At 39.3% G+C, this 15026-nt stretch overlaps 1 protein-coding gene across 1 annotated transcript in view; it reads right to left on the bottom strand.

Moving 5' to 3' along the window:
* Positions 1 to 1316: 1316 nt before the first annotated feature.
* The window catches only part of LOC104160678 (ATP-binding cassette sub-family B member 10, mitochondrial-like), a gene marked incomplete at both ends in the record, with an annotated part of 15292 nt that continues 1582 nt past the window's right edge, over positions 1317 to 15026 (bottom strand). The window contains 8 exons of the mRNA XM_009698865.1: positions 1317 to 1452; positions 2233 to 2379; positions 4012 to 4146; positions 5699 to 5901; positions 6246 to 6446; positions 7718 to 7847; positions 8362 to 8428; positions 10731 to 10793. Coding sequence (XP_009697167.1) covers positions 1317 to 1452; positions 2233 to 2379; positions 4012 to 4146; positions 5699 to 5901; positions 6246 to 6446; positions 7718 to 7847; positions 8362 to 8428; positions 10731 to 10793 — 1082 coding nt within the window. The remainder of the gene's footprint in view (positions 1453 to 2232; positions 2380 to 4011; positions 4147 to 5698; positions 5902 to 6245; positions 6447 to 7717; positions 7848 to 8361; positions 8429 to 10730; positions 10794 to 15026) is intronic.

Below are 15026 nucleotides of genomic sequence, written 5' to 3' on the forward strand. Positions count from 1 at the left end.
AAAAAAAGCATTATTCGATACGGACAGCAAACATTAAGTAGAAAAATGTTTTTAATTTTCATAACCTGTGTTCAGTGTTTGGTAGAAAACACAGCAAACTGTTAAAACAAAAAGGGGCAAAGTGCCAAATTATGCAGTGAACTTCACAGTTCATTGCATGAACTGCTGTATGTACTGATGCTGACATTTACCGAGCAGACTTAGCACTTCAAAGATTTATGTGCCTTGTAGGCACCAAGGAAGGCAGGCCTCTTGCGGCAAGACACCTTTACTTCAGAGTCCCCACGACAATGAGCTCTGTGCAGAACTATATTCTTCAATAATCTTAACTGGAATTTAAAAAGATGTTTTTATAGCAAATAAAAGTTAATTCAATGACATTTTATCACTGCTTCTAACCTTATTTTTCCTTTATTTAACATTAATTTGTCCCATGTTTTCAAAGTACCAGCTATCTGTCTGTTGACCAAACTTGGATGATTTCAGCAGAGAAGAAAGGGTTTTGGTAGTTGGAATAGGTGCCACTGGAATTTTGATATTCAAGGAAGCAGGTTTTGTGAATTTTGCCCTCAGGCGCATCTTTATGCTTCCCATGATATCAGGCTTAGCCTTAGAAAAGAAGAGTATGGATGAGCTGCATTGCCCTGCTGGTCCATCAGAAGTAACAGACTCATTTTAAAGAGGAACCCTTCCAATAAGTTGTCAAACTTCAAAGTATCTTATCTTCATTTTTGCCTGTACGCAACAGTGAAGACTGCTCTGTCAAAAAGATGAACAGTTTGTTTCTGGGCCAGTAGATTACAGAGTCTGAGCTTCAAGGAGGAGTCAGTCAGTAAGGAAAAACAAAAGGTTAGCACCAGGGTGTAGTGTTGTCCTGGCACTTTGTTTACTCTTCCAGCTCAAGACACTCTATACTGAATTACAGCTAAATTCTACAAGCCTTTCTAAATAGAGTATGTTCAACATACACCTACATATTTTTGTAAAAAATGTAATACTAGATTATTTCTTTACACAATATACCAAAGTATCTTAATTTAGACCCAAAGAAAATTAGTGATATGTATCTGTCACATACACACATGGAAAAAAAATAACCTCTGTATTCCTTTGGGAAAGTGGAAGGCTTATATTAAGTTATGAATTATGATTTTCATTAACTCTTCAGAAAAAAAAAAATTATGTATGATTTCCTGGGAAGATCATTTAGAAGAGACCTTTTAAGAAAGCCAGATCTTTTAAGAGCTTCTTCCCTTCCGCCCCCATACTGACTGTAATGCTTTGAAGTGAAGAAAATCTAATTTCTCATTCCATACCTCCAATGCTTATTCCAACCCAGAAAGCATACATTAGGAAAGATGAGAGTTCACCAACTGTCATGTAGGCACTGCCCATTAGTAATCCTCCTTTGTATAAGACTGAGAGGACAATTAAGTTTCCAGAAAGGCCAGTCTATGGAAAAAGAGGAAAAGGCAGACTTTGTCACATACGTCTTAAATTTCATCCTCTAAAATGCTGTTTCAGAAACTTCCTTCTAATAAAGAATTTCCATACTTTGGGTATCTAGATTTTTAGAGGACCGAGTTAAATTTGAACAAAATCAATTCGAAAGCAAACCAAGCCAACAGCCAGACATCCAGCGGCACTGCACTGCGCTATCCAACAAGCGTTCAAAAAGCAAGCAACTCTCTTTTGTTTTTTTTTCCCCCAAGATGAAAAGGAACACCAAACATTATTCTCTACCATCATTAAAGGAGACGAGTTAATAGTCTGCAGTTATGTTGCAGTTTTAGAGTACTATTAAGCAAACTCACTGCAAGCTGTTATGGAAGAATGCAATCCCACCCTGCCTCTCCAACCTGCGCACTCCCCAGCTTCCTTTGCATTGATGCTCATCTCATCAGGAAGCCAAACCTGTAAAATGCTAAGGGTGGGGGAAGGTTTCCACTGAGTTAGTTCCCTGAATAGAAGGTATGGGCTTAGATAAATAGTACCAAGCACGGGGTGTGGGGCAGAAATGGAGGCTTAAATTGGCTTTATCATACCACTGTATCTTGAGGTGCAGTTTCACAGCAATTTAGACTGATTTAAGTCCAGTCTTCCCACAGTTTTCTGTAGGTTCAATTTACACTCAATTCATTTATTTGCAGATTTGTAAGTATCCTCATGAATTTTAGAATAATTGACACTTGGCATAACATGGTTGGTTTACTTTCATCAAAATATACTTACTGCTCCAAAGAAGCCTGCCCGAGCTAGTGCCTCTTTTTTAGCCAGTTGTAGCACATAATCAACTTTATTTGTATACTTCTCCACTTCAGCCATTTCTTGCCCAAAAGCTCGAACTGTTCTTATGTTTCCAATACGCTCTTCAGCTAACTACATTGAAGCAAAGAAGAAAACAAATACACACAGACACACAATTTGGAATGTTCATATTCCAGAACATTTGAAAGTTAAACCACTATCTCTACACTAATCTCCAAATGCATTCCTTTGGATACCACTGGAAAATTTCTCATGCCCTCCTCTCCCCACCTCACCTCCTTTTTTTTTTTTTTAAATTCTATTAAGTTAAAAGTAAACTGCATGCCCAGGCAGCTTAAAAAGAACTTCAAGATTGCCTTAACTGCTAGCAGAGATAGAAAAATACAAAAGTAGGGCTTTTTTTTAGCTCTTTAGCCCTTTTTACCCCTTTTTTAAGCCCCCCAACTTAATTTGATGTGAACAACACACATAAGAAAATTACTATTCACAATAACTTGCAATAACAACGTGGAGAGGGGAAGAATAAAGAATATTTTATTTTACACTAAATCATGCAAGAAAGCCTGCAGTTATTTCCCGAAACAATTCCACTCATTTGATCAAAGCAACATTGGGAATTAATTTAGCTCAACCGTTAATGTCTCGTTTCAACTCAGTATTTTAACTTCCAAACAGCAAAGTATTAACTCTAAAATTACCTCAATTGTAAGCAATTGGACTAAGTTGTTAACAGACACTGTGATGGTCTTACAAAAAATAAGGCCTCCTTTTGTGAGTAAAAATATGATATAAAAATATAATTTTCCTTCTTCCATCCCCCATTCAACCTGCAAATTTCCATGGAACACTAAAATTGCTTGTTCATGTGAAGTGCTAGACCTGGTTTACACAGGATGAAGAAGATAAACAGAAGAGGGCTAATCTTTCTTCTGCACACTCAATTGGCAGAAGTCCTGCAAAGGACATCCCAAGTTTGAAACAGCTGACAACTGTGGCTATTTTAACTAGATCTTTTCTAATTATATTTCTGTGCTTTTTAATGATGTTTTCCCACCCTCAGCCTGCGAGGAAAAGGTCACTATCACTACTATTCTCTGGTAGCACTTTGCAATATTTCAGTGCAGTCAGGAAACACAATGAAGGCCCCTCTAGAACAGCTCTAGAAACAACAGCTTCCTCTACTTTCCTCCCAAATATCTGGGTACGTGCTGAGATGCCCAGAAAAGTTTAAGAAGCGTCAAGCTTCATCAATATTAAAGAGCTGACAATAAGGTCAAACATCAAGGATGCATTCCAGAGAAGGACTTGTTAGCAAAGTTTTCTTAAAAGACAGATCCATCTAGGATGCTTCTGATGGCTTCACACTCATAACCATAGTCCAAGAAAAGTGTTTTTCAAACCCAGGTACCAAATTACACAGGACTTCATAGGCTGATATTTTACGCTTTCACACAGCTAAAGCCTAACCTCCTTATCCTTTCCTGCACGTCCAAATTCTCAAGGCCTGGTACCTCCACATTATATTGTTATGGACCACCAAAGCATAGTTGGTTTTGGGACCTATGAGTAAGTGTTACTGATATTTACCTTTCATGCCATTCAGGTGCAAAACTACAGGCTCAGCATGGCTTAGGGCAATGAACAGTACAATTATCTTCAGAAGATCTGTAACTTCAGAGATATTAACCTCAATACACTAGAGCAACTTTGAAGTGAACTAGAAAGCATCTGTTAAAAGATTACCTGTGTTGCTTCCGCAAGAGAATCTTGGGTCACTTTAGTAAGTTTTCGCAAGTATCTTCCATAAATCACAGCCAGGACAGCCAAGGGTGGCACAACGCTCAGAACAAATGTAGCAAGGCTAGGAGACACAAAAAACTAGAAGAAAAAGGTATGCATCAGGGGTTAGCGTTCAGACTAAAAATAACCACTGGAGCACTGAAGTGCAACTTCCCTTGCTAGAGTTTTCTAAAACTAGTAGGATTTTAATTTAGTGCTGCCATGCTTTCATTTATCATGTTTTATTTCTTCCAGGCAAAGCATCTATTCTTCTACATCGTTTGGGATGTATCCCATGGTTAGAACAAAGGTTTATAGCACAGTGGTCTGGATTTCATTTCTAGCTTTCTCACTGGTTTGCTGTGTGGTCTTAGCCAAGTATCTTAACCTGCCAGTAAACAGGCCTACCTGAGTAGAGAAGTATCGTACGCTACTTCTCGGTAACCGAGGAACAGATGGGAGTCGTCAGTGCTCCCTAGCACCCACGAACGCTCATAACCTGGAATAATGGATTTAATTTACTGCTGCAAAACCTTATCGCTTGTAACAATCATCATCAAAGGTCCTAAATAGGTTATTTTCATAAGATTTACTGAAATTAGATCTAATCTGTTTTCACTTCATCTTGCTTTCTGTATTCAAAACAAAAATCTCCAGAAAATTTGAAAATTTATTTAACTGACAGGCTTTATAATTACTTCATAATAATCTCTTCTTTCTGGGCAAGCTTTTATAGTCCATCTTTTAACACTGTATCATGGAAGCATTTTTGAGCAGAATGCCTTATATAAAGTTATTCCATTTAATCTATGGCAAGATAAAACCTTAGACTCTATTTGCTTAGATAAATACACAAAGCCATAACTCTTGTGAGTGACAAAGTAGTAAAGCTTTAAAGCTAGTGGAAACTCTTAACAGTTTCTAAAAACATCAATATTGGAAGCTTATTTTTCTGAGGAGAATTTTCTGTCTGTTTTTAACTCCAGGTAGACAGCAGAATTTACCACATCTTTAAGATAATTGCCACCAGATAAGCGTAACAAAATTAATGCCACAAAAAGCAACAAGGGAACTCAGATATTTATGTAAACCAACCGACCACCAAGCAATATTAACTGATGCACTGCACTGAAGCCTTCATTAACACACCTCCCACCTAAATATATTCTCTACCGACAGACTAAAGCAGAAAAACTAACATTTGTTGTAAAGAATCCTCAGCAGTAATTTGATATTCAGTGCTGCCTTTCCTCAGCTCAACCTTAACCAAAATCAACCAACTTCAATGACTTTGACATCAAGCCCTTTACACCCTATTTTACCTACAACCATGGGAACATTATTACTGATTTTAATATCTTCATTAAGAACAGAGTTAAGCTATTTGCCTACTATACTTTCTTGATAAATCTGGGCAGCAACAGTAGTTCATTTCAAACCTTCATTCTCCGTATTTTGGCTTGTGAGTGAACATCAAGTGCCTACAGGCACATCATCTATCGCAATGCGCTACATAAAATTTATTGTAGATAACCAGCGAAATACACTTCTATCCAAGAACACACAACAGTTTCTGGACTGAATCACATCACACATTACGAAACAAACTTGAAACTACAAGAAGTGACAAGAAGGGAAGAGACCACCGTACCATCATTCCAACCCCAACAGATGCTTGCGCTCCTGCCCTGAGCCCATCTGAAAGGTTTTCAGTCACTGAACGGCCCAAGAGGGCTGTATCTGAAGATAAGCGGTTTATCAGCTCTCCTGTTCTGGTCTTGTCAAAGAAAGCGGTTTCTTGCTTCAGAATAGAGGAGAACATGGTTGTTCTCAAACGTTTCACAATTCTTTGTCCTGTCGGAAACAGAAGTTGGTCAAGCATGGCACACAAGACTTTACACAGGCACAGACAATATAAAAATCACAGGATCATGCAGCACTGAACGAGTCACATTACAGAGTCTCAATATACCAGAAGAGAGTAAGCTTTAAGATGTCACGTAACAGTCCATAAAAACGAACAATTATTCCAGAATACTTCTCTTTGCACTATTAGTTTACCTTTGATCTGGTAAAAAAAGCTACTGATTCCACAAGGATCTCTCAGCCGGTGCCAAGAATTTATTTCAGATCATTAGATAACCTGACTCTGTGAAAAAAAGATGACTCTCAGTACCACTTTTTGCTTCTGTTTTTACCTGCAGTCTGCATGAGGTAGACACGAGTAGCATTAGCAGCAGCACCACATAGAAAGACTCCGCTCAGCAAGGCACACAGGCTGGTCAGGCTGTCGGTGAAGTCTTCGCTGGGATTTGTATAAATAACATCAATAACTTTCCCCAGAAAGAAAGGGGCTGACATGGTAATGACACTGGAAACTGCCAGAAAGCCAACAGCAGCTGCAGATCAACAAGGAAAATGCAAGGAAAATGAGTCTGAATTTGCAAGATCATTAATAGTACATATGAAATAATTTTTCACTTGAAATGTCTATTAAGCTTGGGAGTGCCAGTATTGAATAATCAGCATTCTTTTAGGCCCAGTTCTGAATGCGGGATACTTAAGTCGCTGTATAAATTAACTTAGGCAAGACACATTTTAAGATCCTGAAAGCCTTTATGTACAATCACAGTCCTAGAATTGCTTCTCTTGTCTGACTTTCCAGACCAACATTCATCAAGGCTAACTTTCCACAGATGTCATCCATAGACAGCACTAACAGTTACCAAATTTTCCATATCTCACACACAATCCTTCAACTCCTGTTTGGTTTGAGTTTTATTATTCATGCTTCTTACAGTATTAAAGCTTCAAATTGTCTAATTCTGAGATAGCAATAGATTGAAGTAAAGATCTGATCTGAGAACCATCTAAAACATGCAATTTTATTGGGTGAAAAAAAAACAATAAAAAATCATTTGATTTACTCTTGACTGGCAACATTTATATGCATTTGTTTTGTTTTACTCTTTACTATTGTTGGTCTAAAAGAAAAAAAAGCCTAAGTTTGAATTAAAAGTACTTTTGCTGATGAGCAGAGCTCTTGAGTTCCAGTTGCAAGATCGCCCATGGAACAACCTGTGTAACTCGGTTTGATGCTGTATCACAGAGAGTATGAAAATCGTGCTGGACCAAGACTTAGCCTTTTGAACTTTAATCTGCAAAGAAATTTCATGAGCCAAGAACACAGCTTGATTCTGAAAAGGCAAGCCAAACTTGGAACGCTGCGAGCTAGAAAAAAAACGCACTTGAATTGAAAACTGAACAAACCTGATGTGAAACCCACTGAACCACAACAAACAATGCCATTTATACAGCGTAATTTTCCAACGGCCAGCCCCACACTTCAATCAACCATTCATAGGATTGCTACAAAACTACTAGCAGGTAATGCCTTTAAAGGCAAAAAGACACTGTACTGAAAATCCTCAAGTTGCCCGAGTTTTAGTTCCATTCTACTGAGCTTCTTGTACCACTTCTACGATGGAGACAGCAGAGCCTCCCAGCAGCACACTGCCGTAAGCAATACTTCTCACATCTGTCACAGATGCTTTCATGCCTCTTACCCCTCCACACACACACACGGAAAGCTTGGTTTCAGTTTTTACTTGAAGTGTAAATACAGCTCTATATTTATGATGAAGAATTCAGGGTACAAAAAAATACATACGTGCCATCACCTGAAGCAAACACTGCTCCGCACCTTCATTGCGGTGCCCCAGAGATGCCCTGGGAGAGCTCCACACTCTGCCCCAACAAGCTTTATCCTTGCCCTTGCGTCCAACCTGCAGCCTGCGGTTCTAAGATTTGTTCACAAACCTTCCGTTGTGTTACACTCAGGCCAGCATGTGAAAGATGAAGGATGCGGATCTTTACCTTGAAGCTACAGAAACTATAACGAAGCCAGAGTAGACAGGTAAAGACTTCTTGCTGCAAACTTATGTGATCCATGCCATAGACACATCTCACAAGCCTATTATTTACTCGCTAAAACCATCAGAATGAGTGACCTTATTAACAGACTGGCTGCACTGATGTATTCAAGCTGTGAAGCAGCAGGGGAAAATCCAGGAAAAGCCAGGCCATCTCCTGTCAGGAAAAGCTGGTCTATAAGGCATCCAGAGATGGTCAAAGGCATTGTTTATAAGCACAGTGCTGCATGGCAGCTCAGTCTCCACTAGTCCAGACAATTTCTCAGTTATGGATGGAACTGGACATATGCATATATACATATTCACTGAAGGAAGAGGACGGTATGGCTAAAAATCCCGTATGTCTCTGTCTAGTGGTACAGCCTTCCCGGCTTGGATTTACCTTCAGCTCTTCTTCATTCAAACTAGCACGGGTTGCATCGTAATTCCTTCCAACAGCCTTAACTGAACTAAAAGCAAATACTAGTACATAAAACAAACCGCAGACTACTAAACTACTTAAACATAAGATAAAGTGTCAATAATATATCGGAACAACGCAGTCCTGAAGATGAAAGCTTACATAATCCACATCACTTTTAACCTTCCCCTTAAGCAATATACCTGTCTTTATTAATTTAATCACAAATCACATGCAAAATAAGGTTCCCTAATGGAAACTCTCACTTTGATTATACCAGCAGAACAACTCGAAAACAGCACAGATGCCAAGCTGTTGCTCTTCTTTTTGTTGTTTTAAACTGTTGACTAATTGAAGAAACAGGAATCGGCGAACACTCATTCTATCTCCTCATTCAGCGAAGAGTTGTCGTCGTGATAACTGGCTAAAGGGAGGAGTACGAGGCGTTCAGCAACCAGATACGAAGACACTTCAGGGACGCTGAAGGTTGTTACTGACAGAAAAAAAGGTCAGAGTAAACTTTATAGTATTAGTTTCACATAGCTTACTCTGTTACCTAGAAAATTATGTCAAACAAGTGTATTTTGGAAGCTTTATTTTTTAGAGTAAATCTCTTTTGCAGGCTATGAGATGAAAATAAGGAAAATGTGAGGCAGATCAGTGGAACTTATAAAACCAGGCAGGCCTACGCCAACATGGCAAAAGAAGTAAGGACAAGGCAAGCTGGTTCCAGCAGCAGCTAAGTAGTCCTCTTGGAAACGTTAGGCAAACATTTTGCTCGTCTACGTGCACGGAAATCCAGATCACTGCACAGACAAAGCAATGCCTTTATCGGTACGAAGATCAACGTCTTCCCTGTTAAGGCTAATATGAGCTTGCTTCTCGACAGCAGATCCGCAACTTCATTTCATAGTAGATGTATTCGGGGGCAAGAAAGTGGTCACCAACTGATAAACCAGGACGTTTACAAGCAATAACTAGGCAGAACTATCAGAAACCTCTCTTCAGAACATGGACTAAGTGACTCCAAAGAGTCATAAACCAATTTTCTACGTGCAAGAACACCACCAAGAGAGTGAAAGTTTCCAGTTTTGCTGGTTCTTACCAGAGCATACTTCTCACCCAGTACAGTATGTGGAAGTGTACAAAGCCAAAAAATTGCTTGCAAGCCTGTTGGGAGAAGGGCTATTTTAAACACAAATACATAAAGATTTGACCTCAGATGAATTAAGACCATTCAAGCCAATCAGGGACGAAGGACAGAAAAATGAGGTAATGATGATGTTCAGCAGTGCATGGTAACACAGCCACAGGATACTATCTAGTTCTTACTATTCAGTAAGGTTATGAATGCCACCTCTCAGAACCATTGAAGTATTTTACTGGTTTCACTTGAAAACCAGGGCTAGCCAGACAGAAAGCAAGCTTTGGATTTGTGAGAAGTACCCTTCTACAAGCCACCAACAATGTCCATCCTTTACCAGTTATCTGTGCAGTTTTATTCTAGTACACAGTGACTTTTTTAGCTTAACACTGAATTTCCACAAGGGCATTTGAAGTGACAAATAAAGGCTACTGCATTCTATCATGTGCATGCACAGGGATCGGGCTCTTCAGTTGTTCTTTTATGGGAGAAAGACGCACTGATAAATTTTATATTTATTAGTTAGGTAAAGTCCATTTCCGTCTGGTGAATGGAATTGCCCACAAAGAATTTGTTTTGGATTAATATAGGGAGGTTGAAGGACTGGTATCAACCCTGAGAATAGTCAGGTCTGCAAATATTTAAGATAGACTCTTCTTCCAGAGTACACGGTAAGCACTCAAGGATGTCCTGTATAGTTCTAGGTTAGGTATGACTGGTGTGGTTTTCTTTCTGTGTTAAAGTAAATTCATACATGGTACCTGGACTGCACCTATTACTATGCAAGAAGGACCTTTTAGAATCGTCCTCCTTACGTTATTAAGAAGAACTGTAATACTGTGCTTAGAAAAAACCCACAGTTCATGTCTGATGGCACGGTTGTATACTTCAACCTGGTGCATTTTGGAAAGCTGCTAGCTTTTTGAGTGGAGTTGTCCTAATTTGCAGGTATTGTCAATATACTGAATCTTGCAAGTTACTATTTCCAGTGATGATCACAGTTTTTAGAAAATGTTTATACAAGTATTCTATAGACAGTTTGATGTGGTTATTGAATCTGTGGTGTTTTTTCTTTTGTTATTTTTTTAAGCACAAAAGAGCAGTTCGGGTGTTCAAATGGCAAAGACTTTTCTTCGGTACAATAACAATACAGTTGCACAACTTAGTGAAAATATCTTCAAGACAGCTCATGACAAGGCTGGCATACTCTGCGTCATCCGACTGACCAGGATTATCCAACAGTTTGGAGAAATTAAGTCGCAGAAAATGGCTGTGGGACAGAATTAAACAAGAGAGACAAAAAAATATCTTCGAGAGAATATCTCAAGAACCAGACCAGTGTCCGGGGTTTGGAGGGCACAGGGAGATACCATCCCAGGAGTATCAGCTGGTGGCATCCCTCTTGCTCAGAACATTTACAGGATGCAACTTAGGGAAGAATTCTATCACCTTGAAGAAAGCCTGCTCTTTGAGCCATGAGGTGTTCAGGATTGATAAAAGTCACCCTCGGTAGCTCCTCAGTGAGGCTCCTATGATCAAACAGGACAGACCTGTCAGGAGTCCTTTGCTATGGAGCAAACAAAATATCAAGGAGCCTTGGGAGAGTAGGCTACAGAGGGTTTCTCAGCAGAGCTTTCAAAGAAGACATTTAACAACAGAAGTGTCCTTCCAGGCAGAGCGGAGCACAGTGATTTGAGGAAGCCCAAGAAAGGGAAGAGCACATAAGACTGCTGCTTTGCGCAGGAGAGGAGGAGGAAGAGAGAGCAAGGCACGCAGCCCGACGGAAGGTCTACGCAGAGCTGTGCAAAACCTCCTCTTAAAAGCAAAGATAGAGGCTTGACTCTGACTGCAAGCAAGGATCTTCACTTTCTCTTAAGAAAGATGGTATCGCTATTTTACAATTTGTTATTATCAATACAACCAGTATTGATAAAACCACAAGCTAGTCTTTTTAAGACACTCAAAAATAGCTTTTCACAAACAGGTCTTTTTAAGAACCCGGTGAAATTTTTCTTTTCCATTTTTCACTTTTTTTTTTTTTTCGGACCTTGTGGAAAATATTTGGAGAACTCATCACCCACACACACAACATGTGAAAGCAATTCAGGGTGGGAGGAAAGGGAATGACATAATTTTTATTTCTAAAAGCTTACCATCCTATCAAAGCCCATAATATAAGGAAGGTTCATAAAACCAGGCTAGAATCCTCTGAATGTTTTCAGCACCTTCCCTGGACTACTATTTCAGGACAAGGCACTAGTCTGTAGTTCAGATACAGCAGAAGTATAGAGCTCACTCAGAAAAGTAGGAAAACACGAGCAATTTCTGTATTTTATCACAGCATGTTAAAGTAGCATAAACCGTTAATTATGCACTCATAGAGTTCAGTTGGATATATTTGAAAAACAGAATTCCTTTGAAAGACAAAGTATATTAAAATTTCTACTGTATTTTCTCATTATATTGATTTTCCTCAGCCATAAAAGCCAGCCAAGTTTCTAATCACCAAATGTTGGAAAGTAATAAAGCAACTCTAGGTTTGCAGGAGAGAGTATAGCTTCTTTTTTTTAAACCATGCGTTTAAAATTAAAGCATTTAACTGGTTCATATTTATCTTGTGTAGAAGACAGTCTTTATGTCAGACCAACCTAGCTATTATTCCTTCTCTCCTCACAATTTACACAAACAGCGCAGCAAAAACATTCCGCAGAGAACTGAAGTTGTAAGCGCCTGATGACAGTGGTCAGCAGCTACCATTTCTGCAATGTTCTTACCTAAGCAGCTTCGTTAACAGTTCACCACCAATTTAAAACAAGGAACTGTCACCAAATACTCACAGAAGGCAAATTTTTTGTGATAAAGCTGCAAGACTGTTTGGACCTTTTTTAAATTTCATACCAAACATTGACAAAAATCAGAAGAAAAACTAGGGGAGGGAAGCAACAAAAAAAAATGTAGCCTATTTGACTTCTACAAAAGGCACGCTGCACATGAGAAAATAATCAGTAAGTTACCCCTGTATATACCATACATACAGGAATGACAATTTAAAAACCACAAGAATTGCCTTCAAAAAATTCAAGTCTGTTGTTGAGTTGCTTTCAGATGAGCAAAACCACTTTACAGTAACAAAAAACAGTGGCCATGTACGTGGACTTGAGAGGTGAACCCAAATTCTGGCCAGGAATTTCTCAGCTACTGGGCGACAGCACAGAAACAGCAAGATTGACAAGCCTGGGGTTCAATCCAGCTTGCAGAGAGAAGGGTACTCTGCTGCCTGCAAGCCCCCCTCCGCTCCCACCGGCTTCCTGCCCATTATGCACACTACAGAATTAATCTGACTCATGGTCAAGGTTGGAGTGAGTGCATGAAACCTGATGTTTCAGAGAGATGCTGCTTGTCTGACTTTTAATTAATTTTTAAATGGAGGGGGGAAAAGCACACCCTTAACAGCGCGTGGATTGCCTGCTGATGCTCAAAGCCATGCTACAAAGCTTGGAAGAGCAAAAGTTTCAGAATTAAACCATTTAAATGTTACTACAAACTAAATACATATTATCTGCCCCATTTAATTTCCTAAAATAACTGAAATTTTCACAGATACTCCTACTCAAGTACTTGACATACGAAATGCCAGCTTGTGCAAGTATAAATAACCGAAAGCATTGCTACTAGAAAGTCATGCTTACCCCTGATGTGTTCTACATATCTATCTGCATCTTGTACAAAATTTTCAAATTGCTCACTACCCCAATCATCCCCAATCAAAGGAATTATTAAAATAGTTTCTGAATTACATTACAAAGAACACACCTAAAGACTACCTGAATTTTTAGGTACAACATTTACTTTTTTTTTTAAATTGCCTTTCATTAAGCATTGTTTTTTATAGGCATTTATCCCTTATTAGAAACTACGAAAGATAAATCTACAGCAATCCAGTATTTCTCGTTCAAGGACAAGAAAGTGCATTACCTGGTGTAACTTGAAAGTACAGAAAAATCAGATTATGAATAATGCAGTGCTCTAATGATTTCACGGCAAATTTTAACCTACAGGAAAAGAGTTATTACAAATTATGTCCAAAATTCTAAAATAAAACTTTGGGAACAACATTTCTTGCACATCTCTAGAGAAGACCTGTGTACAAAATCAACCTTCTTGCTTTGACTGGGTGCGCAGAAAGTGTTATAGAGGGAAAGGGCACACTTTGCTATCGGATTAAAAATTTCAGAGTTCCTTGTGCTTACGTTACAATTCAATAGAACTATTGTTTCTTTCGAGCCTGGTTTGGATAAAGTGCAACAGACAGATTCTCACAGGCAGAAACAAGGAGGCAGGAGGAAATAAAAGGGATCATTTTGAAAAGGCATTTTTGTGGCCTCACACACACAGCAGGATTTAATAATTTAAACAATGGCCCTGTCCTCTTCCCTGAGCATTGAATTTAACTGAAGACACAGGTTTACCTGACTTGATTGCACAGGATCAGCCAAAGAATTCCTAAAATTACTCCCCTCCTTTGTCAAACCTGGGAGGTATTACAGAATTTAGAAACTATTGACTGCACTGCACAAAACTATGGCCACTAACAGAGTAAATTCCCATCATAGTATTTAGCCATCTTCTTACCACTGTTATTAAGAACAGCAAGATTTAACTCACATGTCCAGTTTAAAATGTATTTGCAGCTCTACCCAACTCTAAAAGTAATTGGAGATGAAATGTGGAACATAGTACACTGATCCTTTTTGGGGTTTTTGGCAGTAAGATATTTGGTACATTTATTTTCATGCCTGCGAGTGTTGAACGCTGCAACTCCCGGCCAGAGCACATCGCTTCTTCCTGAGCCAGGGGACGGTGAAGAAGCCCTGTGTAAAACAAGATGCGACCGTCTCTTCTGATGCCAGTAACAACCGGAGCGGGTCACCTTCACCTCTGTACCTGCACCTCCTCAGCTGACACCATCTCCCCACCGCGCCAAGGTGGGCGAACCTAGTCTCGCTCGACTTCCTCGTAAATCATCCTCTGCTCCCCGGACCTCCGCTGTCATCACTGCAGCTACTTCTGTGACCATCCATTTCAACGCACAACTGCAACGAGCAGAGCATCACGACCCCTGCTACATGGAATGACAGAAAAAGTATATATCACTTCACACTGGTAATGCTCTATACCTACGTTACCAACTACTGGTTATATAAAATGCAAAAGATCTGGAAGAGCTCAACTTTCTTACAGAACAAAACAGCACCTGTAAGCCTCTGAAGAGATCCCACAGCATTTGCTTACCAGTTACGTCGAGTTGAAGAGGAAATGAAAAGTTTTACCCTTGGTTCACTCTTTCATACGGCGAAACCATTAACCTTCCTCTTTCTTTGAATGCAGGAAAAACGGAGATACTGAGTTTTTAAGGACTGGTTTCTCAGTAAAAAGATGCAACAGGAACAAAATGCAACATATTTTAACGTATTTTAAATACAATGGGCAGATGCGATTTCCC

This window comes from Cariama cristata, unplaced genomic scaffold (genome assembly GCF_000690535.1).
Source record: "Cariama cristata isolate BGI_N322 unplaced genomic scaffold, ASM69053v1 scaffold40674, whole genome shotgun sequence".
Classification (NCBI taxonomy): domain Eukaryota; kingdom Metazoa; phylum Chordata; class Aves; order Cariamiformes; family Cariamidae; genus Cariama; species Cariama cristata.